The sequence below is a fragment of the Pristiophorus japonicus genome, chromosome 21 (genome assembly GCF_044704955.1).
Source record: "Pristiophorus japonicus isolate sPriJap1 chromosome 21, sPriJap1.hap1, whole genome shotgun sequence".
NCBI classification, from domain to species: domain Eukaryota; kingdom Metazoa; phylum Chordata; class Chondrichthyes; family Pristiophoridae; genus Pristiophorus; species Pristiophorus japonicus.
The window spans coordinates 65,215,785-65,241,377 of record NC_091997.1 but is presented as its reverse complement, the minus strand read 5'-3'; the positions used below and the strand labels follow the sequence as shown (position 1 = coordinate 65,241,377).

The 25,593-nt window shown below is 44.6% G+C and overlaps 1 protein-coding gene across 8 annotated transcripts in view; it reads left to right on the top strand.

Moving 5' to 3' along the window:
* The window catches only part of myo9aa (myosin IXAa), a 285,885-nt gene that overhangs the window by 222,085 nt on the left and 38,207 nt on the right, over positions 1-25,593 (top strand). For 7 of the 8 annotated variants that reach the window (XM_070864905.1, XM_070864901.1, XM_070864903.1 and 4 more), the window contains 10 exons: positions 564-686; positions 3,911-3,991; positions 6,594-6,704; positions 7,759-7,881; positions 8,720-8,869; positions 9,479-9,783; positions 10,156-11,898; positions 16,367-16,472; positions 17,322-17,534; positions 24,313-24,419. In XM_070864905.1, the coding sequence (XP_070721006.1) occupies positions 564-686; positions 3,911-3,991; positions 6,594-6,704; positions 7,759-7,881; positions 8,720-8,869; positions 9,479-9,783; positions 10,156-11,898; positions 16,367-16,472; positions 17,322-17,534; positions 24,313-24,419 (3,062 nt within the window). The remainder of the gene's footprint in view (positions 1-563; positions 687-3,910; positions 3,992-6,593; positions 6,705-7,758; positions 7,882-8,719; positions 8,870-9,478; positions 9,784-10,155; positions 11,899-16,366; positions 16,473-17,321; positions 17,535-24,312; positions 24,420-25,593) is intronic. The other variant, XM_070864904.1, reaches the window with a different exon arrangement.

Here is a 25,593-nt window from a genome sequence, read left to right as displayed (position 1 = left end):
TGATCAGGTAAAAGGTGGAAAACTCTCTCAACTGGTTGGTGAATTGTTAACTAGAGGGCAGGCATGAATTTAAGAAATTTCATCAGAACAACAAAGGGAGCAATTAGAAGTATTTTATTAAATGCAGAGCGTTGTTGGAATACTCCATCAGAAGCAGAATCGATAATAGCATTTAAAAGGGAAGTGAATAAGTATGTGAAAAATAAACATATCGCCTTCAGTTCTGACGAAGGGTGCCCACTTGAAAAGTCTTAACCCGTCTTTTCCCTTTACAGATGAGAACTGACCTGCTGTGTATTTCCAGCATTTTCTGTTTGTTTTTAGATTTCTAGCTTAATCAGCTTTTCCTTGTAATTTCAGGTTGTGTTTTTGTGGATTGCAGGTGCTCTCTGTAGAGATACACAGAATGAGTAAATTACTCACTGATCTTTCCATGCCTCCTTACTCTTCATTTTTCTCTCTCTAATACTGACCCGAATGTGCAGGTTCTGATGTTTAAAGGTTTATGGCAATGCTTTCAGCTGGGTTAACAGTGTGACCCTTTGTTTATCTCAAACCTCCAGCACTTATTAGATGTGAAGTCACTGAAGTACCTGGCGAGCCTGACCCTTCATGACCGCATTACCAAGTCTCTGCTCCATTTGCACAAAAAGAAAAAGCCGCCCAGCATTAGTGCCCAATTCCAGGTAAATACACGGTGCAGGCAACTGGTGCTCCCATCTCGCTGTCTTCTTTTCTTGTACTGTGTGTAGAGTGTTGAATACTGTCCCAAATACCGCTGCTTGATTCTGGAGTAACCTGATGATTTCTGATAGCTCTTTGACTGTGTAAAGGTGTGTGCATTTTTTTGTTTTGGGCCATCCCTCATGTGTTAACTGGCTCAATGGCCCCAAGTTTCGCCATGATTTGCTCCTGATTTTTAGGAGCAACTGGTGTAGAACGGAGTATCTTAGAAATCGGAATTCTCGCCATTTAGTTTGCTCCAGTTCTCGTCCGTGAGAACAGTTTCACTTTGGAACAGAATTTGTTTTTCAAAGGGGGCGTGTCCGCCCACTTACGCCTGTTTTCAAAGTTTTGTCAGTGAAAACTTACTCCAAACTAACTTAGAATGGAGTAAGTGAAGATTTTTGTACGCTAGAAAACACCTTGTCTACACTTTAGAAAATCAGGCGTAGGTTACAAATCAGGCCTAGGGAATGGGGGGGGTGGGGGGGGGTTTTAAAGGGAAGTTTACAAACATTAAACACTTCAGTTTTACAAATAAAGAGCCATCATCAATAATAAATGATAAAAACATCAATAAATTAACCAATAAATCAATCCCAAAAAATTAATAAGAAATATATTTTTTTAAATCAATAAATAAAACATTTTCTACTTACCGACTGCAGCACTGGGAGCCCTCCAACAGCGTGCTGGGATGCCCCCCCCCCCCCCCCCCCAGTGTGTCTCTGTCAGTGTCTCCATCTCTTTATCTGTCTGTGTGTGTCTCTCATTCTCTGTCTGTCACGAGGGCAGAGGGAGGGGGGGAAAGGAGATGGGCGGGAGGGGGGAGGCTGAACGGGTTGGGCCCGGCAGGGCCCGTCCCCAGCACCATATTTACAGGTAGGTGGTGTTGGGTCGGGTCGGGTCGGGGGGATGGTGACGGGGAGGTCGGTTCGGGTCGGGGGGAGAGAGGGGGAGGGAGGGAGAGGGAGGTCGGGGGGAGGTCGGTCAGGTCGGGTCCGGGGGGTGGGGGGGGAAAGCGGGAGTCGGGTCGGGTCCAGTCCGGGGGGGGGAGCGGGAGTCGGTGTCTTGGTCGGGTCCGGTCCGGGGTGGGAGGGGGCAGCGCGAGTCGGGTCGGTGTCGGGTCTGGTCCGGAGGCGGGGGGGGGAAGCGGGAGTCGAGTCGGGTCGGGAGGAAGCAGGAGCTGGCCGTGGGAGGAGCCTTATTCACGCAGCCCCAGTGATGCCATTCGGCCAGGGCTAGGGGCTGCGTGCTTCGGCCCCTCCCACACAGTTTTGGCCACCTGGAGCTACTGCACATGCGTGCCCACTATCGCGCATGTGCAGAGGTCCCAGTACTGTTTTCAGCGCAGGGACCTGGCTCCACCCCCTAAAGCTCCTGCTGCGCTGCACCGAGCGGCAAACGACCTGCAGGGAGCCGGAGAATCTGGAAGTTTTTTTTAGGCGCACTTTGTGGCGCAAAAAACGGGCGTCCAGGTCGGGACTGCGCCGTTCTAGGCGCGGCTCGAAACTTGGGCCCAAATATGTGGGCTGCTCACCTCTACTGAAAGTTTCAGGCCCCTCCCTACTAACCTCGAGAACAGCATAAAACTTAACAAGCGAATTGAATGTGGGAATGTAAAGAAGTCAAGGATGAGAAAAGGCCATGGATTCATCGAAACTCGTCCCTCTCGTATCTTAAATCTCGGTGCATGTTGAATAACCCCAATCATTTGGCTTCTAGCCGTGTCATGCCTTGAATAAAAACGGTTTAATGACCTGATTTAGAACAGTATTAAATAGAAAATTGTGGTTCTCGTATTGGACTGTACAGTCACCTAAGGACTCGTTTTTAAGAGTAGAAGCAAGTCTTCCTCGATTCCAAGGGACTGCCTATGATGAAATAGAAAATTGGCACCAGTTGTTGATGGAAATCACGCTCTTCCCCCAATCAGCTTGCGAAGTACTCACTGCAAGCACTGCCTTATAAAAACACTATATTCATCTCAAGTGCCAGTTCTGAACATTTTCAGTCCTGTCTTTGTGGCATAAAAAGCCTACACTTGTAACGCTGTATTTAATCATCATCCTGAACAATATTTTTATTCTCCAATTCTCCTTTTCATGCTGTGGGGATGGTTACACAGGTCTCGAGCAAGACTTGAGATTAAAAGCATTTTTCTCATCGGCCCCTCTGCCCCGAGTTGTCTATTTATGGAATAGACTTGCAGCTAATGCAGTTATTCCTGTGTTGATTTTCACCTGCAATGTAAGAGCCAGATTAATAGCCAGTGAGCAGTGGGATTGAGGGTAAGAATAGTTTGAAATGATTGCATGCTGTGTGGGATATGATGGTTCCTGAGCTGCTGGACCATCAAAATAACATGACAACTAAAGTCAAGGCGGTGCAGTGTAAGATTAAATGGGTGAATTGGACTTGCCTCTGGGGGCAGGGAGAACCTTTCAGAAGCTTTCTTCGGGGGAGGGAAATAATTTGAAGATGTTTTTAATAGAAAAGGGAGTTCCAAGAAACAAAAAACTTATATTTATACAGCTTTTTCCATGTCCTCCACACGCCCCAAAGCTTTTCACAGCTAATAAAATACTTTAGAAGTATAGTCACTGTTGTAATATAGGGAAATGCAGCAACCAATTTGCACATTGCAGGATCCCACAAGCAATTAATCTGTTTAATGGTGTTGGTGGATGGATAAACGATAGCCAGAACAGTGTGAGAACTCCCTTGCTCTTCTTTGAATAATGCCATAGGATCTTTTACATCCATCTGAGAGGGCAGACACAGCCTCTGTTTAATGCCTCGTCGAAAGATGGCACCTCCGACAGTGTCAGCCTAGATAATCTTCTCAAGTCTCTGAATTTGGGCTTGAACCCACGACCTTATGACTCAAAGTTGAGAGTGCTACCGCTCAGCCATCGATGACGACTAAAACAGACCAAATGGGGGAAAAAATAAAGCTAATGATTTGAAATTCAAATGGTGGTTTAGTAAGAATATTGTTGAACCCAATCTCTGCATATTCTTCACCCAAAATAAACAGACTGGCCACAATGGGACTAATATGACTTTATGGGTTTTTAAGATTTATTGCATTTTGTGAGCTAGGTTTTTTGTATACTTTTGGTCTTGCCCTGTAGAATCCAGGTACTGCAATAATTCACCATTTTATATTTTCTGTCTCGTGCAGGCCTCTCTCAATAAACTCATGGAGACTCTGGGACAGGCAGAGCCATACTTTGTCAAGTGCATTCGATCAAATGCAGAAAAGGTAACTGACTTTTAGTATCTATTGCTGTACTTGAAAATTAATTGGTTGTGAAATCAAGGTAAAAGCCTAGGGTCCATGGCGTATGCTAAATTGCAAGAGTAGGACAAAAATACAACAACAGTTTGCATTTATATAATGTCTTTAAAGTCCAAAGGCGCTTCCCAAAGGAGCAACCAGGGCTGGAAGAGGTTACAGAGATGGGAAGGTTCGATGCCATAATGGGTTTTAAACAGGAAGATGGGTGTTGGGGGACAAAGCCAGTGAGGTCAGGGGTGGAGCTTGGTGTGGCGTAGGATGCAGGAGCAAGTTTTAGCATCAGCTGAGGTTTTGATGGTGGAGAAAGGGAGACTGGCCAGGAGAGCATTGGAATAGTCCAGTCCAGAGCTGACCAAGGCAGATTGGCTGAGGCCGGGGGGAGTGAGTGATGTTAGAGCTGGATTCAGGCAGTTTTTGTAATGGAGAGGAGATGGGGTCTGAAGCTCAGCTTAGTTCAGGGTCAGTTCGGGGTCAATGCCGTGATTGTGAACAGTCTGTTTTAGCCTGACGCAATACCAGGGAGGTATGGTGGTGAAGTTACGGAGTTTGTGCTGGGGATACCTTCAGTCTTCCCAATGTTTAACTAGAGTTAATTGCAGCACATCCATGACTGAATATTAGACAAGTATCCTGACAATACAGAGGTAGTAGAGAAGTTGGGAGAAGTGGCGGTGTAGTAGAGCTGGGTGTCGCTAAGGATTATGTCACTAGGGGACAGCATGAATATGAGGAAGTACAGGGGACCAAGGATAGATCTTGGGGTGGACTCCAGAGATACTGTGCTGGGTTGGGAAGAGAAACTGTTGTTGAAAATGCTCAATAGGATAAAGTAAGAGTAGACAATCCACTGTGTTGGACAACAGAGGAGAAGTTTTGGATGAGGATCGTGTCATCCGCATCAAAGCACTGACCACACTCGACCAGCTCCGCTGGACAGGCCATATCGTCCGCATGCCCGACACGAGACTCCCAAAGCAAGCGCTCTGTTCGGAACTCGTACATGGCAGGCGAGCCCCAGGTAGGAAGAGGAAGCATTTCAAGGACGCCCTCAAAGCCTCCTTGAAGTGCAACATCCTCACCGGCACCTGGGAGTCCCTGGCCCAAGACTACCCTCAGTGGAGGAAGAGCATCTAGGAGGGCGCTGAGCACCTCGAGTCTCGTCGCTGAGAGCATGCAGAAATCAAGTGCAGGCAGCAGAAGGAGTGTGCGGCAAACCAGACTCCCCACCCACCCTTTCCCTCAATGACTCTTTGTCCCACCTGTGACAGAGACTGTAATTCCCGTATTGGTCTGTACAGTCACCTGAGAACTCATTTTTGGAGTGGAAGTAAGTCTTCCTCGATTTTGAGGGACTGCCTATGATGAAAGAGTTGCAGAGAGGTCAAGGGGGGATAATGCAACAGTCAAGGTCACACAGGATGTCGTCTGTGATTTTGGTTAGGGTTGTTTCAGTGTCCGTGGCAGACGGAAACCTGATTGGAGAGATTCAGATATGGAGTTCCGAGAAAGAATCGCATGGATTTGGGAGGTAACAACACATTAAGGGACTTTGGAGATGGGAGCAGTAGTTTGTACGGGCAGAGGGGTTGAGGGTGAGGTTTTTGAGGAGGGGTGTGATGTGGGTGGCTTTGAAATGGAGGGGAACAGTAGCTGAGGAGAGGGGGCTAGCGTGGGGGCCAGAAAGCGAAAATGGTTGGTCAGTGACTTAGTGTGAATGGGGCAAGGGAGCAGGAGTGGGCTCAAGGACAAGATTCGCACAGAGTGTGGGGGCAGACAGGAGGAAAAGTAGAGAATGATACAGGAGTGAGCCTCGGAGGTGGTTTGGCTTGGTGGGCAGAGGCAGCTGAATGGTTGGTCTCCATCTTAGCGACTAAGAAGCTCATGAGTTCCTCATTTAAGACTCATGACTGATTCAAATTGGGAAAATATAAGTCAGGAAGTTCATCAGTGAAGGTGAAAACTTTAGAATTATTTAATAAAAAGTTGGATGCCACAATGGTTGGGGTGTAGGGTATTTCTCATCCATATTTATCTTGAAATACCATGAAGACTGAATAGGGTAGGAGAAGACAAGATAAGTTTAAGCAGTTGTGGTTAGTTGACATATTTGGATTTCTGTAGATTGTAAGGAGGAAAGGCTGAGGGAGAGGAGCCTGATTGTCGTAGTCAAGAATCAGTGTTGGAGGTGGTGTGATTAATCTTGATTTCAGCGCAGTGGTGATGTCGGGAAGTGCTTAACGGTGCATTTGCTTCATAGGAGGAATAAGAGAGGAGAATTCAGAGGAACAATTGCCATAGAAGTTAGCCATGGTGGTGATTGGGGGAGTGGCAGGTGTTGGAGGGAAGAGATGGAGAGTTTGTGTTTATGTTTAGAAGTGAGAGAGAGGTCACCTGTCAAATGACAAGTGTTTGTCATGTATTCTGTCTAGGAGTGTGAGATGGGTGTGAACGGGGCCTTCCCAGGTTTGGGAGATGTATTCAAAGCTTTAGACAATTTGTCCTGTGTGAATTGCTACTTTGAGAGCATTGCCTCTTGCCGCTCTCTGACCTTTTGCCAACATTGCAGCTTCCATTGCGATTCAATGATCACCTCATCCTGAGACAGCTGCGGTACACGGGCATGCTGGAAACGGTCAGGATACGACAATCGGGCTACAGTATTAAGTACACCTTCCAGGTGAGAACCTCTGCTTATTTGGGGGCACGGGAATTGCAGTGCATTGCGCAGTTCTGCTTTGATTCCGATTTATGGATGGTGTCAATTAAAAAGTGCAATAGAAACATTGTCGGTCAATCGATTTTAGTTTGAACTGCACTAACGACGATTGAGGCATGTACACATCACTGAACTGAAAGGTCAAACATGATTGAATTTGGCCCGGTTTAAGGCGCTTGAATTGGTTGGTTTACATTTTTTAAACTTTCTAACAAATGCAAACATGCATCTGATGAATAAATGCAGACCTGAGAAGATTTTGTCAGCATTAACATCTGTTGACTGCATGCTTTTGAGTTTGAAGGGCTGGGGTCAGTTCAGGGCAGACTGCCCAAAAATTCTAACCCATTTATGGTTGGCTCAATTGTGCCACCTTACCTTTGTGGGGAGATTTTTTTTTTAAAGTCCTGTGTGTTTCTCGCCTCTCCTGAAGGCACTAACTCTCGCCGGGCTACACGGATGCTGGCACTCTCCGGTACCACTCCCAAGTGGCCGATCTTCACATCCAAACCCAGCGTGTCAGTGAGTGTCATCAGGCTGTTTTGAATGTTGGTAGTTGCATTATCAAGCAGTTCTCACTCAACAGCCACATGCATGCTCCTAGCAGGATTCCTGGTTAGTGATCATTGGTGGCTAACCCAGGCAGAATTTTCTCTTCTCTCCTCCCTCGCCCTGTGGCACTGAGGCCCATGGTTGCGTCCCAACTGCTGCCTCTGCTGAGATCAATTCATTCAGCATGTAGGGCGGGTTTGGAGCCTGGGACCATCCTCGAGTGTATTTGTCTTGATACTACATCTGATGATGTATTTTCCCAATACTCCATTGGGGGAGTGCATCCTGGTTGATTTGAAATGTAATCCTTATCTGATCTGTCCTCCCAGTTATTACAGGCTATAATGCCTTCTTAGCGGGGGGATGTTTTATTTAAAACACACTGATGTCCAGCTGATGCGCTCAGTGCATAAATACAACTGAAGTGAAATGCATTTTGTAATGTTTCCGTCTCATTTTTCAGGAATTTGTGGCTCAGTTCCATGTGCTTTTGCCACAAGACACCGTCTCTTCTCAGTGCAGTATCAGGGAGTTTGTGAGAAATGTGAACCTCAATACAACCAGTTATCAAGTCGGCGAAACGATGGTAGGTTACAGTTTCATGTTATGAAACAGCTGAAGCACATGCTCATTTGAATCTGATCTGCACAGATAATAAAAGCTGCTACGGAAATTCGTATCAATTGAAAAACATAAGGTGCACATCTGTGTCCTACTGTGTAGTGCTTACAGAAAGATCATATTGTTTAGATTCTGAAATTTCTTTCACAGTCTAGATCTGTCTCGTGTAATCTCTGCAAAAAATGATGCAACTTTAAATTGCACCGAGGGTTCTAAGAATATATCGAAAAAAATCCCTGCTTCTTCCGCTTTTGTTTTCTGAAGGCATTAATTCATGCTGGGCATGACTAAAGCCAGCAGATTTCCTTCTCCGACCGGTTTTAATTTTTGAGCCTGGATCATGGCTGTTGGGATAAGTTTGTACATTTGGGGCATTGCACTTGAGCGTGATGCTGTCCCCACTTGATGTCACCACACATACTTTCCAGCAGGCGTCACTGGATAGTGAGCAGGAACTTCAGTCGAGATTTTTTTCCCCCTAAAAAAAAATTCCCATCTTTATTTACAATCCCCCATTGCCTTACCCCAACTTGCCTTGGCACCGATCTCCAGCCCTAAACCCCTCTGCCGTGCTGCATCACGCCCAACTTTAAGAGCCTTTACAATGCTTTAGCTCCCCTCCTCTGACTATTTTTTCAACTTTTGGTCGCTATCCCCATTCAAACCATTTTGTCCCCTTCACTGATGTTTTGTTGCATTAAAGGTGCTGTATGAGGGGAATCTGTTGTAATCTTTCAGTTGACCGGTGCCCGAGTGTATTTATTTGTTCATATCTCTCTCTCTTTCTCTCTGGTGCTCCATAGATATTCATGAAGGAGCGTGAGCGTCAAAGACTGCAGGACATGCTGCACAAGGAGGTCCTGCGACGAATCATTTTGCTTCAGAGCTGGTTTCGTGCTGTGCTCGAGCGCCGACAGTTTGTCCAGGTGAAGCGGGCAGCAGTTATAGTGCAGGTTCGTACAGGACTGAAAGCTGCTGTGGTTCAGTTATAAGTTAGTAGAACCTGGACACAAATCTAACCAACCTTGGGAGGAGGCTTCTCTGAAGGCTAGCAATAATAAGCTGCATACATTTCCGGTGTCCAAACTGCAGCCTGTGCGCCATATGCTGCCTGGGCCACAAAGCTTTGCGTCACTCACTTCTGTTTGTGCTATTATTTCTATCCTGTTTGAGTTTCGTGTGTCTGAAGGTTTGAAAAGAGCTGTTTTTTGGGTGGCTGCTCTCGTCAGTGAAATTGCCAATTCAGGGCCAGGTTTACTGTGGGCTTGCACTCACTAGGAACTGGACTGAGCTGCCCAAACTGATAGTACAGGACTCTTCACAAACTGCATTTGAACCCAAGAGGCAGAGGTGAAAGCCCAGTGATTAATCCACTGTTCCAACAAGTTCCTTATGACTTATTATTCCATGGGCCATGTATTATCTCTCTCTAAGTTACATTTCATGTTTTTAGTGATTATTGTAGGTACCCTTTTATAAGCGTCAGTTTGTGTTTTACTGATTTTCGTGGCAGTAGTTACAGATATTCCAAATCTAATCTTTTCTCCCATATTTCTTTTCAGAATTATTGGCGAAACTACAAAATGAAGCGGAGTCTCATTTGCACAGACCCCGATGTCTTGAACGCAGCAGCAACCAGTATTCAGGCCACGTGGAAAGGCTACAGGCAGAGAAAGATGTTCTTGCAAATGCACGATGCAGCAATTGTCATCCAGAGGTGCTGGCGTGGTCACTGCAGACGCCGGCTGGCAGCGCTGTGCATTCAGACACACTGGCGACGGTACAAGGAGATGCAAGTGTACAAAGCATTCAGGGACAGCATCATAAAGCTTCAGGCAGCAAACCGAGGATTCGTAGTGCGGCGCAGGTAACTGTGGTACAGGGCTGGGTTTGTCTCTCCTAAATGTGGATGGGATGCGTGGTCAGCCACAGATACAGTCACTGTTATCTTGTATTTAGCATTAAAGGACTGATGTTCTGGTTAGAGTCGCTGGAAATCAATCATTTGCTCCACACCCTCTCCCCAACTTGGGCGCTGTAGCATCTGTGCATCCTCAGCTGTGGCAGCACCTTCAATACAAACTCTGGATTGAACTTGCAACCTTCCAGTCTGAATGGGTGGTATATTTATCCACCGAGCCCTTCCACGCTATTGCTCTTTCATTGAATCAGAACAATGTGCATAGATAGATTGCAGCCCCATAAATGCTCAGAATTGAATTCCTACCTTTCATTTCAGGTTTCAAGCATTGAGAAGGCAGCAACTCAAACAAAAGAAAAAAGCGCTGGGTGATGAAGAAAGAGAGACCTTGGACAAACCCATCCTGGATGAAAACCTTCCTGAAATCACCAGTGCTGATCTAAACAAATTAGAAAATGAACTAAATGAGAGCCACACTTCAAAGGAAAATGACAGTCAACAAATCCATCCTGAATGTAACGATACCTCTGTAGATTTGCAGGGTGGAACTTCTGACTTTGCCAATAGTACAAGTGCTCTGCAGGGTGTGACGGTGAGGGAGAGACCCAAGTCCCTCACTGGAGACCCTGACAAACAGAAAGTGGTGCGTGCCAAGAGACACAGTCGGAGAATGCGAGAATTGGAGCAGGCCATATTCAGCCTTGAACTGCTGAAGGTGCGATCAGGAGGAGTGTCTCCCTCGGAGGAAGGGCGCTGGTCTACTGAGCTGGTCTCTGATAGCGTGAACTCCCTGTCTCCTCAGGGAACACCAGACAGCGAGAGCTCAAGGGGTAGTTTTGAGGTGCCCAGCTTTGATGACGGACAGAAGAGAAAGCAGTCTTTAACTGTTTCTGATGAACTAGCCTCTGATTCCAGCCCACATACTGCTCAGGATAATCTTTCAACAGGTCCCAAGCTAAATGATCCTAGTCTGTCCACTAGCCTGAAGCTTAATGAAAAGAACCTGTCTTCCAGTCCTTCTCATACAAACACTAATTACCTTAGTCTTATTTCCACAAGTCCAGGACCAGCCAATAAAGAGTCCAATTTTCAGAGATCAAATTCTGAAGATCGATCTCCCAGTCCTAGACCTATAGACAGTCTGTCTTCGAGTCCTAAACCGGATTGTAGTCTCTCTAGCCTAATGCCAAATCATGACAGTCTGTCCAGTAGCGCTAAGCCAAATGACACTAGCATTGTATGTTCTGACCACTATACAATTGAAGACACTATTGCTGGACCCAAAACTGACCGAGCAGAAGGTGACAAAGCCTCGCTCAATCAACCACTCGATGGCGAATTTTCTCAAGATGAACTACCTAGCGGAGTGGACCCTGAAGGCACAGATCCCTTCCCTCATACTGCAATTCTGGAAAAACTTGAACGGTTAAATGTACAGCAGGCAGAGAGACAAAAGCAGAAACGGCAGCAGAACGAGAAGGAGATGATGGAACAAATCAGGCAGCAGACGGAAATCTTGGAGAAACAACGTAAAATCTTTGAAAAGCAAGAGAAGGACATGTTTGAGAAGCAGCGAGGGGAAGCACTGCAAAAGATAGAGCAGAGCAGACAGAATGATTCTCTTCCTGTTCCTTTCAGACCTGCAAGCAAGCAAGCAGACAGGCCTCAGTCATATCTTGTCTTGCACCCAGAGAGAAAATGGGATCCAAGTACCAATTCAGATGCTTCTTCAATACCCAGCATTGAGTCTAAAATGTTAAGCACTCCAGAGTCTTCTGAAAATGACTTTACCTCAGGTTACCCTGCTGTGAAAGATAGACCCATCAGCATGTTTTTTGAAAAGAATGAACTGCAACCAAGTGGCCAACAGGAAATCAATAAGCTAGATGGCTGGACCCCTAAACTCAGCTTGGAGCCCCGTGAACCTGTCCCTGGTACAGAGCGACCACGACAGGCTAAACCTCAGAAAGGAACTGCAAGCACAAGAGAAGAGTCTACAGATGGCACTGCCAGGGACAGGGCCAGCGCCTTGTTCTTTTTGCCCAAAGACAAACTGAGCAAGTAAGTTGTATTCCTTGAATATTCAGGAGTCCAAGTTAACAGCCGCGTAATTGTGTTGGTGCGTTATTGCACAGCGCTACTGGAATGATCGGACACTGATTTGTCACCAAGGGTCACTTGTGTTTGGCTGTGCAGCACAGCTTTCCCAGAGTGAGGAAGAAACTTGCCAATGTCTGTCTCGCTGTGGAGGCAGGCTATCTCTTTATCAAGAGCTGGTGTGGAGTGGGCTGAACCTACGGATGTCGGAAAAATAACTTACAAATGGCTCAGGATGGAGTACTGTACAAAATACATGCGTTCTTTAAAGGCATTGGCCGTCTAACATCCAGGTTGATTGTGGTCTTTTTACAGTCTTGAAAAACTTGGGTGAAAGGTTCAGGCCCATAGTGCAGGCGAACACCAAGATTGAAAATAGGAGGGAAGATTAAATAAATCAATGACACAAAGTTTGGGTTTTTGAAGCCTGTAGGTCGTAGAAGGCAGCTCAAGAGTCCAACAGTTTTCCCAGATTTTTTTCCCCCAATTGGCCTAGGTCTTTATCTTTTTGCCTCTCCCAGTAGATCGAATGACTCCAGTTGGGGTGGAGTGTAAAATGTCATGGTGCAAGGGGTGTCGTGGTTGTGTGGGGCGGACTGGTTGGGCCGGATGCTCTTTACCTTTCCGCCATTGTTCATTGTTCATAGGTTTATATGTAAGCTTCAGGGCTGATGACCGAGGGCCGTGCGGCTCTTTGTCGGCCGGCGTGGACACGATGGGCTGAAATGGTCTTCTACGCTGTAAGTTTCTATGTTTTTAATTTTGAGGCCCTGGGGAAAATGCATCAACATAAGATAGAGTGTGACAAGTCTCGGTCCCACTACAACGAGGATGCAGGGCAGACTCTGCACAACATTAATTAAACATCGTGGTTTCAAACGTGTTTGTTAGTCATTTTATATTCAGACCTGATGGTAGATGTAATGTATTTGCTTCATGGGTTCCTTGCTTAAGAATTCCTAGCAACACATTGCTATTAAGAATTAGTTGGTTTATTAACAAAGGTTTAACAATCACACGACACATTACCAGTTCATGCACCAGGCTCACAACCACCTGCCCCATCATGGATCCCCCGAACCCAACTGGCTGGGGTTTTATTGAGTCTTGTGAACATCATGTGACTGGCTAAGCCACTCCCAACTCAACAGCTCTACAGACCTGTGAGCATAGTCACAGTGCATACATTATAGTAGAGAATAAGTGTGTTGTAGCCCCTTTACATCTTATTTTTTTTATACTTGTATCCACTGGTTTGGTTCAGAAAAATTTGTTGTAATTATTTGGTAGATTTATTTTCTGGATTTGTGTTTGCTTTCTATTGTAAAATATTTATAAATGTGCAAAAAGAAAATTGAAAAAGGCCAATCGGGTCTACACATGCTCACCCTGTCCATCCGACAGTCAGCCTCGTGCACCATCCTCCCCAACCACCAGTAAAGCTACTTTCTGGGGTAGCAAAATCAGTGGGCTAATTTCAGGAAAAACTCTGGCAGATTCCTCCCTGAACCAACCAACCAAATTCCAGGCCACTATTGTCTATCACACGTTGCAACGATGCAACTATTTATATTCGTGTGATGATGTGTCCATGTGATACTTTGTCCAAAATGATGTTTATTAAAAATGGAACTAATATAAATTTAACTCCATGTAGATCAAGTAATTAAATCAAGTAATTAAATCTATTAACTACCAAAATGATGATCCGCAATTTATATAATTAATTAAAGCTTGAAATCGATGTCTTGGGTAGTCGCTTGGACGTGAGCCCAGAAAATTTCTGCTAATTTGTCTATATTTTCAGTGTCTGTATGAATGGCCACAAGATAGTTATCGTGGGAAATGGGAAAATGCTGAGTGTAGATTGCTCTTGTGGTGGGACCTAGGCACATTGTTGGGAGAGTGTAGGATAAGTTTTGCCTATTCACTATTCTCTACCTGCAGAGAGTGTTTGATGGCGCAATGTAGAGGGAGCTTTGCTTTGAACTAAACCCTCTTTTCCACCACTCCCTTTCCCTTCCCTCCCCCTGACATTCTGGTTCCTTGTGCATCCTCCCTCCTTTCGCACTTTACTATACCATGCTGTACTTGACCTTGGAGTGCTTTACTTTGTGTCCAGCTTGTTCTGCATTTGACCTGGGAATGTTTGACGCATCAGTGTAGAGGTAGATTTACATTGCTGGAACGGAATGGTGCTAAATGCTGTCACTGCGTGCCCGATATGGAAAGTGTGAGATTTCTCAGGGTGACCAGCATAAAATTCACTTTTTTATAGATCCTTTTTCAATATTTTATACTGCCAAAACATGATTGCTTAGCAGCAAATATTCTAATAAACACACAACAGTAAACAATAGATATTGTGTTCCCACATTGAGTGGATTTTTCTGCTTCCATGTTGGTTATCTGGTGCAATGTCACATCAAGCAGGGAAAGGCGATAGTTACATGCACAGTCAGAGGCACGGAATTGCAGTCCTATAGAATTACAGAGAAAGGGAGAGATACACGCAGCAGAAGCGTGGAGCTGCAATCCTGCAGAATTAGAGAACGGGAGTGATGTGAGCAGGAGTGTTGGACTGGATTCTCGCAGCATTAGAGGAACTGAAGGGCAGGGAGGGAATGTAACGCTGGAGCCTTAATAGAAATGAAGAAACACCGAGATGCAGAGAGGGAATGCAGTGGAACTGGGGTTGAACAGAATTAGGGAGGGGGTATGGAGTGGAACTGTGCAGAATTAGGAAAACTGAGTGACACAAAGGGGATAGGTGTGGCACTGGAATCACAGAGCTAGAGCAGTGCTGATAGTGTCCAGCTCTCGTTTTTAAAAAATAGTGAAAAAGCACTGCATCCAGAGTATCATGTAGTCTATTGATAGCTAATCAAAGTTTTAAGACTACATAAAGTTTCAGAGGCTTTGCTTTATTCAGATTTAAACTGATGGCATTTCTGAAATGGTACATGGAGGGTTTTTGCCTTGCGTGGTTCCGTGTTATCTCTTGCAAGTGACAATTCTCTATCACAGTCCTATATTTCTAATCGCTCATTGATGTGGAAAGTGACTGAGAGGAAATAATGGCAGTTTAATTATGGCAGGCAGGTTATCTTGAGGGCGGGTTGCAGTGCCAGAGATATATTGATTGTCCTGGATATTCGTGCTGTTCAAACCTCGAGTAACAGAAAGCAGCCTGGTGGTATATGCCCTATTAACTAGACACTATCCATCCCGTTAATATTTTTCTTCAAAGTTTTGTGGCTTCTGACCTGCTGACTCGCACGTTCACCTGCATGCAGTAACACATTTACAGGATTCAATTTATGGTGTAAATTGTTAAGTGGAAGTTGGTGTAAGAGTACTGTTTAATGAACTCTTTATAACACAAAGGAGGTAAGAGTGTAACTTACCAGCTATTTATCAAAACAAAATGACTAGTGCTCAGAGGCACTCAAGTCCATGTTCCGAATGCCTTTGTGGGTCTTTGAGCTGTTGGCTTAGCAGTTACTAGACATGGGAGGACATCTTGTGAAGGTATTCTCAACGTGGAGGTGAGTGATGTCCTGAAGTTACATATTTGAGTTAGTGAAATCTTGTTCTCCCATTCTCGCCATTCCAAGGGTGTAGGCAGCCCTCTGGTAGCATGTCTCAAGTGGCCGTACTTCATGTGCGTCTCTAGTGAGTGTTGGCAGGCTTTTCAACTGTGGCGGCATCACAACCAAGCTTGATTGTGTTCTTGTCCAACGCATTTCTGCAGCACTTTTCACGACATCAGGACGTCCCAAAGCATTCCGCAGCCAATGAAGTACTTCTGAAGTGTAGATACTATTGTAATACAGGGATTTGTGGCCGAAAGATCCCACAACCAGCAAATGAGATAAAAGATCAGCTAATCTGTTGCTGATATTGATGAGAGAACATAATTGGCCAGGACAGTGGAAGAACTCCCCTGCTGCTCATTCGATTAGTGCCTCGGGACCTTTTACATCCACTTTACAGGGTACAGGGGGCTTTGGTTTAACATCCCTTCTGAAAGACGGCATCTCCGATAGTGCAGCACTCGCTCAGTGCCGCACTGAAATGCCACTCCCAGATTATATGTTCAATTTGATACACTACTGAGCTTGATTTACCGGATAGAGATCAGGAGCAGGAAGCTCTGCCTTTCTCCCTCTTCCCCTTTCTCCACCCCTACCCCACCCCCGCAACCTAATCCAGGAGCAGGACAGGAATTGTGGTGCCCAAACTGTTGCAGCAGCTTAACCGTAGCACACACCAGGAATTGATTCTGGCTCCATATGGCTCAGCATTACTATGATCAATATATTTACCCACTCAGCCAATGCGGCCAGTGAGCATGGTTATAATCATTAAATCCTGGGCAATCTGCCATTGATGCAGTTGAATATTGCTCATTATTAATTGCATTTTGCAGGTTTGACAAGGATGCTGTGAATTTGGAAAGATCTCCTGCTGTTTCCAAAACAGAACAAGCTTGCAGAGAAAAAATGGTGAAAACATCGCTGCTAAAAGTAACTGATGTAAGCAATTTAATCCTATTTCCTCAGTAGTTTGTGAAGGAGGCAACTGGGCAGAGCACGGGGTGAAGTAGTTTCTGAAGAGAGCCACGAGCCTGTGGTGGATGAGGTTGTTTAAAGTAAATCTTGTGCAGCATCCAGCTGTGGAACATCAGACCACAGCTTCAAACCAGAGTTTGCAATATGCAAGCAGGGTTTGCACTTTACAACATTTTCATAAAAACCCCTAAAATGCCTCAATCTTTCATTTCTTCTTCTTACATTTTTCAACCCCCTACCCCCTGCCGAGCTCCTGAATATGCTGACTGTCTCGGTACGATGCCACAGTTGTCAGCAGCCCTCCAGTATCTCGTCCAAGTGGCTGCTCTTCATGAGTAAGCCTGGGCACTGGGTGTCAGCAGTCCATTTGACTGTGTGGGGGGGGCATCACTTCTAAGCAGGGTCCTGCCCTCGCCTGGCATCTATACCTGCACTTTCCAGCAGGAGCCAGTGGATAGTGATCAGGGGTAGGAACCCTCACTGATGCAGCAGAGACTGGAGTATGGAACTCGAAACCTTCTGGCCTACAGTGGGTGATGCCGCTATTCACAAGGATCTTGGTGCATTGTGGTTAAATGTATCGAAAGCAATTGACCTCTTGAAATGTTCACTGTCACGTTCTTCATTTCTGTGAGCTGCTTCTCTTCATCGTTGCTTTGTTTTTTTTCTCCAGCTGAGCGTTTGTAGTTGAGGATAGTCTTATTTTGAGATATAGCCGCCTTTAGGGCTCAGGCTGATCTAACTTATCGTTTGGGCACTTTCCACTTTAGTTACGTGTGTTTTGATTTTTGTGTGTGTTATTCGGTCAATCAGGTTGCAAGACCAGCGCACAAAAAGAAAGCCCGCATGGCGCGGACCCGCTCTGATTTCTTGACTAGAGGCTCTAACGCTGAAGGGGAGGGAGAGACTGAGGAAGAGGAGTATGATGACCCCTCCGTTGAGCCCCCTCTCTTCCCCGACCAACCTAGGCCTGAGCTGAGACCCAACGACAGTGCCGGCCAGGCCTGTTACAGTGACTCAGAAATGGTAAATAAAACATGGCCAAGTGGGGGTGTCAAATCTGGGAACATCTCTTTGCTAACCCTTAATGTGGGGTAGAAAGCGATACTGACATCTGGAACTGCTTAACCTCCCCTGCCTTTCAGATTTTAGAAGGTCACACTCAATGCACAAGCACGGTACCTTTCTCTACAGATTTCTGTCCTTTTTGCAGTGTCCTGCAGTAAGTTTCACTGTTGTCTACAGGGGCCACAGACAATGATACTCTCCTTAACCCACAAAGGTTTTTCCAATTTATTTTCTGTACATGACATTAGTTGCACGGATTATTGACGATGGCAGCCCTTACCCAGATAAAGCACTGGTAACACTTCAGCAAACTAAGGCATGATGTGTATTTCCCTGCCATTCGCATTGTAACTATGAGGTGGAAGTTTTAAACAATGAGCTGCAGACTTCCCTACCTTTTCATTAGAGATCACTGAATTCAATAACCAAATGACCAGGGTTGAGCTGGTTTCTCTGCAGAATGTGTTATGTTGAAGGCTCATTTTCTCCATTTCTGTGCCACCTCAGTAACTTGTGGTGTCACTCCCAACAATTCCAGTTGCATTGTTGTACATTGGTGACTGAGAATCAATAGATTTTACCAATTCGGCATTACAAGGTTGCATAAAAATATTTTTTTTTCACATTCCCTTTTCTACCCTTGTCTCCTGAAGGCACTTGCTTTCTACAGTATAGCTCCATGGGTGCCAACGGCTAACACAGTAACTCAGTGTCAATCGGGGACCTCTGATCTGTGGGTCAAAACTAGCTGTGTAGATTCGCACATGAAAAACCGAGTAAGTTGCAGGAGTACTGCCACAACCCGTGGAACTTTACCCCAACAAGAGTTGGCACCTTCAGGAAAATTGGCAACAAACCCCATTAAATGGAAGAGTATTGAGTAAGGTGCTTTTGAATGTGCTTGAGTGTTTCCTTTTAAAAGAAAAAACATATATTTGGGACTTAGACCATCACTGTCCTGCACTGGAAATCTCTGCTAAACTCTCGGCGATCTGGTCACACTGTTCCTGCACTGGGTATGGGCCATTCTGTTACTAAGCCACTCTTTTTCACTAGCCCCTACTACTTCGCTGACTGTGTCGGCCATCACAGTATTCACCACCCATTAGTCCCGGACTTGATTTAGCAAATCACTGCATGCTGTAGCTTAGCTAACTGCGCTGTTCGGTTTGTCCTTGCACATCTGTTTTTCTCCCTTTCACTTTTAACACCTGAAACTCGATCTACATTCTAACCGGTGGGTTTCATTAACAGCACGGCAGGTAGCTACCAGCTCAATGCCACTACCTCTTCTGTTGTTTTTTCTTCACTGGCTTAATTTGTGGCGTGAACTTTACAAACTCGCAAAAAAGTGCTGAAAATTTTAGTTTTAACATGTAAGTGTGAAAGGAAGTGTTGACATTAGCTGTTTGCAGATCTGTTAACTGAATACTTCATAAACTATCTTGTGTGGATATTTTCCCCCCAAGTTACATTTTTAAGGAGCAACCCAAAGGTTATAAAGTGTGTTGCGATTGCACGAAGAGTTATATTTTACGAGTCACCAGGTTTGTTCACAAAGATCTTGCATCGCCTATGTCCGACCCGCATACTGATGTTGGAGATAATCGTCCCGACAGCACTGTGTATTGTCTTGCATGGAGCAATGAGGTTGGACAACCTGCAATGTGGGGGCCGACACAGATGCCGACCAATGATTCTTCCAGTCGACACAAGACTTTCACATGTTAAAAGATCGATCCCAGCTCTGCACTCTGTTCATTATTATGTGCTGCTCAGCACTCTGTTCATTATTATGTGCTGCTCAGCATTCAACTTTGGTGGATTTCAGTTGCTGTGATGCCAAAGTCTGACTTTCCATTTGAACAATTAGAATCTGATTTCCTTTCTCGGCAGCGGAATGCTAATATCCTGATCGTGGTGTAGAAGAGTCCGTGCTTTGACCAGTCTTGAGCTGATCCTAGTGAAACACTGCCACCTACAGGCCTCGAAAGGCACTGGCTGTCATTACGTCATAGTTAGCCCTTGTGCAGGGTGTCACTGCTACTGTTCATCCTTTGTTCAGCCAGTGAGAGTTCTCAGTCTGCAGAATGTTTTATAGAAAGGGATGAGGAACTAGATGCCTGCCGAGGATGACTTTTAACAGTTACTTACATTTTAAAAAATAAATGTGTTGGGTCTTAATTTCACTCCAGTCAAGACTGTATTCTGAGCCTTGTAGTAAGTATCTGAGCCAGGGAGGGTCGAAGAAATTAATCCCAGCCAAAACCAGTAGTACGGAGTAATACGGTGCACGCAGGCTATTTGACTTGGGGTCGGCACACACACATGCGCATATACTCTCTCAATGTCCAGGAAGAGTCACTGGAGAGTGATCTGAGGCAGTGACCTTGCCTGTTTTCCCCTCCGTAGCTCGGGGGCACTGCCGGCCAGTTGTGGTGCCTCCATTGCTGCGCAGGCTGACATCAGCTGACTTGGTACGGAGCTGACATCATGTCTGGGACCGTACTGTTGTGTGTGCCTCAGTACCATGCTGGGTGATGCATCGACCTACAGAGGTATTTCAGTGCCCCAAGGAACTTCCTCTTGGTCATAAGCTCGTGCGAGTGCACCATTTCGCCACCTGACATTTCTGTGCCTCATTCTTGCTTCACTCTGTAAAATGTTAATTTGAGCTAAATATTTTGATTAGTTTTATATGCTCATTCTTATAGAAAGTGTGAATTCATCTCGACTGCAAACTAGATTCACAATTCGCAAATGAGTCTCACTTTAATACATGTTGGTAATCTGTGTGCATAACTTGTTCAATATGAATTCATTTTACAGCTTTAGGTTTTCTCTGTAGTGACAGCCAGCCTCAGTTGCAGCAGTGCAAGCTTCCTCAACCATGACTGAGAAGCCTGTGTGTCTGGAAATGGTTATTCTTGCATCATGGTACCATACGCTAAATTGATTTCTCCTTGCCTGTTTTTTCACATACACATATAAGATAGGCCCATTGTCAAACGTGGACTAGATATGGGGATAGTCCTTTCCAAAGCTCGATTTGTGGTAGCCATGCTAGAGTCACTTGTTATTCCTATCTCTTTCTCTTCCCCCAACAGCCAATGTTAGCACACTCTCATTTCTGTACTGCAGACAAACTTCAACTTTTAAGTGAAGAAGAGTCTCTGAATCAAGGCTTTTCTGTGCGTAGGCCATGTCCAACTTGGGCTATTGTGGACTCTACTGCCAATCCTTGCTTCTTTTTCCACTTGGTAGCAGGATTTAACATATTTATACTGTAAAAGGAGAAAAAAACATGGAAAACTAGTATATACCTAATAAAAGAAAAAGTTTGAGTTATTTTTCTTGTTGAATGAGTTGGAAGTCTCCCGGCAATGTAATATTTCTGGTAAAGGGGCATTTTCTTGCTTTGTCAAGGTGAGCATGTGTTTTAACAATAGTTCGTCTTCCATCCAATGACCAAACCAGGTAAGTAGCCATACCTTTGCCCATGTTGTGAAGCTTTCTCAGTCTTTCCAATTGAACCTGATGAAGAATACTGGTGCTGGAAGATTTGGGAGATAAGATGACTCTGTTCAGCATACAGTGTGACTCAGTAACTAAATGTAAGAACAAGTGCTTCAGGTGAGAGAGGGACTTGGCAGCTAAGTTAGGATGGCACAGCAGGTCTTGGAACTGAACTCGTCAGTACAGACCTCATGCCAGATTATTACATTCAGATAACAGCACTGAATAAGCAGCAAAGAAATTGTAGGCGTGTTAAAATAATTCTGCAAATATATTAATAAATGAAGGCTGTGACCACATTCTGGATATGAGCAAAATGACTTGGAAATCTCTAACGGATATGGAGGTCAATAAAATGTGTTCTGAGGCAACTTAAATGTTTAATCTCCACAGGCATCTAGACCCAATGAGAACACACTAGAATCCTTAAGAAATTGACCAGGACACATGAATCGAGGAGTTTTGCATCTATTATTAGTTCCGCATTGCTAATTTCCTGTGTCCTGGATTCACCTGAATTGCACTCTCTGACTCTCTCCAGTCCATTGATGTCCTTTTTGAAGAAAAGCTGCACAAAGCTACACACTATCTACATGTGGCCTTGCCAACGAGTTATAAAGTTTTAACATAACTGGTTTTGATTTTTAGCCAAATGAAGTTAAAATGATTGCCAATGCTTGAGTAGTCTTCTTGACAAGTGCCTTGCATTGATTGGATGCAGTCTACTATGTGTACACATTTCATGTGCCAGTGTTATTTTTTCCACATTAATTCCATGTACCGTTCATTAGCTGGTTTGCTTAATCCCGAATGGTTTACATAATCCTTAATGACCAAATCCCATTGAATACAAATAGAAAAACAAAATACTGCTGATGCTGAAAAGCTGAAATAAAAACAGAAAATGCAGGAAATCTTGGCAGGTCGGCCAGCATCTGTGGAGAGAGAAATAGAGTTAACGTTTCAGGTCGATGACCCTTTGTCAGAACTGGCAATAGTTTGAAATGTAACAGATTCTTAAAGAAATGCTGGAGCCCATTGAATACTATTGGTCTCACCTTCATTGGACATAAGAACAGGAGTAGGCCATACGGCCCCTCGAGCCTGCTCCGCCATTCAATATCATGGCTGATCTGATCATGGACTCAGCTCCACTTCCCTGCCCGCTCCCCATAACCCCTTATCCCCTTATCTTTTAAGAAACTGTCTATTTCTGTCTTAAATTTATTCAATGTCCAAGCTTCCACAGCTCTGAGGCAGCAAATTCCATAGATTTACAACCCTCAGAGAAGAAATTTCTCTTCATCTCTGTTTTAAATGGGCGCCCCCTTATTCTAAGATCATGCCCTCTAGTTCTAGTCTCCCCCATCAGTGGAAACATCCTCTCTGCATCCACCTTGTCAAGCTCCCTCCTAATCTTATACGTTTCGATAAGATCACACCTCATTCTTTTGAATTCCAATGAGCAGAGGCCCAACCTACTTAACCTTTCCTCATAAGTCAACCCCCTCATCCCTGGAATCAACCTAGTGAACCTTTTCTGAACTGCCTCCAAAGCAAGAATATTCTTTCGTAAATATGGAAACCAAAACTGCACGCAGTATTCCAGGTGTGGCCTCACCAATACCCTGTATAACTGTAGCAAGACTTCCTTGCTTTCATCCCCTTTGCAATAAAGGCCAAGACTCCATTGGCCTTCCTGATCACGTGCTGTACCTGTTATATATGTAACCCTGTAAACACCTTGTTTAACCACCAGAGGGCTCATCCGTTGGAGTCCCAAGGGATCCCACAATCCCTTGGGAGCACCTGTACATAAGGAGGCCTCACAGGCTGGAGAGGCACTCTGGAGACCTGTAATAAAGGACTACGGTTACACATTACTTTGAGCTTACAGTATCTGGTCACATTCTTCAAGACCTAACAGTACCTGCATGCTATCCTTTTGTGTTTCATGCATGAGTACCCTCGGGTACTGCTGTATTGCGGCACTTTGCAATCTTTCTCCATTTAAATAATAAATTGCTCTTTGATTTTTTTCTGCCAACGTGCATGACCTCACACTTTCCAACATTATACTCCATCTGCCAAATCTTTGCCCACTCACTGAGCCTGTCTATGTCCTTTTGCAGATTTTTTGTGTCCTCTCACATTGCTTTTCCTCCCATCTTTGTATCGTCAGCAAACCTGGCTACGTTACACTCAGTCCCTTCTTCCAAGTCATTTAATATAGATTGTAAATAGTTGGGGTCCCAGCACTGATCCCTGCGGCACTCCACTAGTTACTGGTTGCCAACCAGAGAATGAACCATTTATCCCGACTCTGTTAGTTAGCCAATCCTCTATCCATGCTAATATATTACCCCCATGTTGATGTTATCAACAGATTTGACAATAGAAGTTTACATCTCCAAATGTGAAGGAAAAGCGAGAAAGCACTTGTATTCTTACAGTAGTTTATCACATCTCTGAAGTGTCTCAAAGCATTTTGTATACATTGAATTACTTTTGAATGTAGTGACCATTATGTGGGCAGCTGTGATAGCTATTTGTGCACAGTAAAATCACACAAACAGCAAGTGTGCATGAAATTACTATGTGCATAGAATCCATAGACACTGCAGAATTCAAGTAAAAACCCAACAAATGTACTGCTGGCGACTTTGTTCCGCTCGCATGTTACACAGTTCATTCAACACTGCATCATAACTCAACAGATGAGACAAACCCTTATTACTTGTTTCGAAAGTATTGTATAATGAAAATGTTTACTGGATGAGTCATATAAACTCTCAAAGGACTCCTGTTCCTGTTTCATGTTCTAATGCATGTCTTGCGTGATCCTCCATCCTTTCTGTTCATAGAATGATGTTTCAGTGATGTAACTGAACAGTCATTGTTGAACAATAGTACCGTTGACTGGTATCATTTTTTTGAATTCCAGTCCAATTACTTTTTTTCCAGTGAGCAAAATGCATTTGAATGTAAAATTCTGCAGCTGAAACATGGACAAAGCTAGACCTGTTTTATAGTCTTGTACCGGCAATGCAATTGAACATTGTTGCTTCTGAGTTTTATTGACTGTTCAAGCAGTTAGCCAATTAGTTTTATAAAGGTATGTTATCTTGTCCATAAACTATTGTATCAGTGAGCCATCAGCTCAACGATAGGCAAGGATTGGCGATGACCTCGATGGTGCTAATTGTACTCTGCCTTGCAGATGCAGTCTACTAGAAATGAAGACCAAAAGAAACTGCACAAGGCACAGTCCCAAGATGAACTGGGCAGGTTGGACTTGGTACAGAAGAGTACTGTCCCGGATGGCAGGTAACCAAGGACGGGACCTTTTATAACAGATCTACACTGATCTCAGCTGGGCAGCATTTGGGGTGCTGCAGCTGTTGCCAACACACTGGGTGGGCTAGGGAAAGGAACAATTAGCCAAAGTTCCTGCTGCTTGGCACTATCCAGTGACCCATGCTGGAAAGTGTTTGTGCACGTTGGGTGAGAATGGGATTTGAATTGGCTGTGATGATCTCAATGAGCGAATAGCTTGCTGGCACTCGCTGTCTCGGCTCACACATGAAAAGCAACCATCCAGGTGAGGTACAGAGTGCGGTTGGTGCTCGATGAGCCATTAGTCGACAAAGGAAGAAAATTGAAATCAAATATATATATATATTTTTTAAACTATTGTGTAGACTGGTTCTCTAACTAGTATGAATAATAATATGAACCACGTTTTGGAAATCCTGCAGTTTTAAGAGTGCACACACTGCATGACCTCTAAGGGTCCTAAAGTAATGTAAACAAAAATATATAAATATATGCTGGGTTTTAAATTTGCATACATTCTGAAACTTGCTGCCACTTGACATAAGAACACAAGAATTAGGAGCAGGAGTCGGCCATTCGGCCCCTCGAGCCTGCTCCGCCATTCAATGGGATCATGGCTGATCTTGGACCTCGACTCCACTTTCCTGCACTATCCCCATATCCCTCGATTCCCTTAATATCTAAAAATCTATCGATATCTGTCTTGAATATATTCACGACTGAGCCTCCACAGCCCTCTGGGGCAGAGATTTCCACAGATTCACCACCCTCTGAGTGAAGAACTTCCTCCCCCACTCAGTCCTAAATGGCCGACCCCTTATTCTGAGTCTGTGACCCCTGGTTCTAGACTCCCCAGCCCAGTGATACATCCTCCCTGTATCAACCCTGTAAGAATTTTGTATGTTTCAATGAAATCACCTCTCATTCTTCTAAACGCTAGAGAATATAGGCCTAGTCTACACAACCTCTCCTCATAGGACAATCCCTTCATCAGTCTGAATCAGTCTGGTGAACCTTTGTTGCACTCCCTCTATGGCAAGTATATCCCTCCTTAGGTAAGGATAACTTGACTTTGACTGTAAAATGGGATATTCTGTCATGTATCGAAGAAAATCCAGAACTTGCGATTGAGGCAATCAAAGGAGATCATAAGGTTCCTTTACAT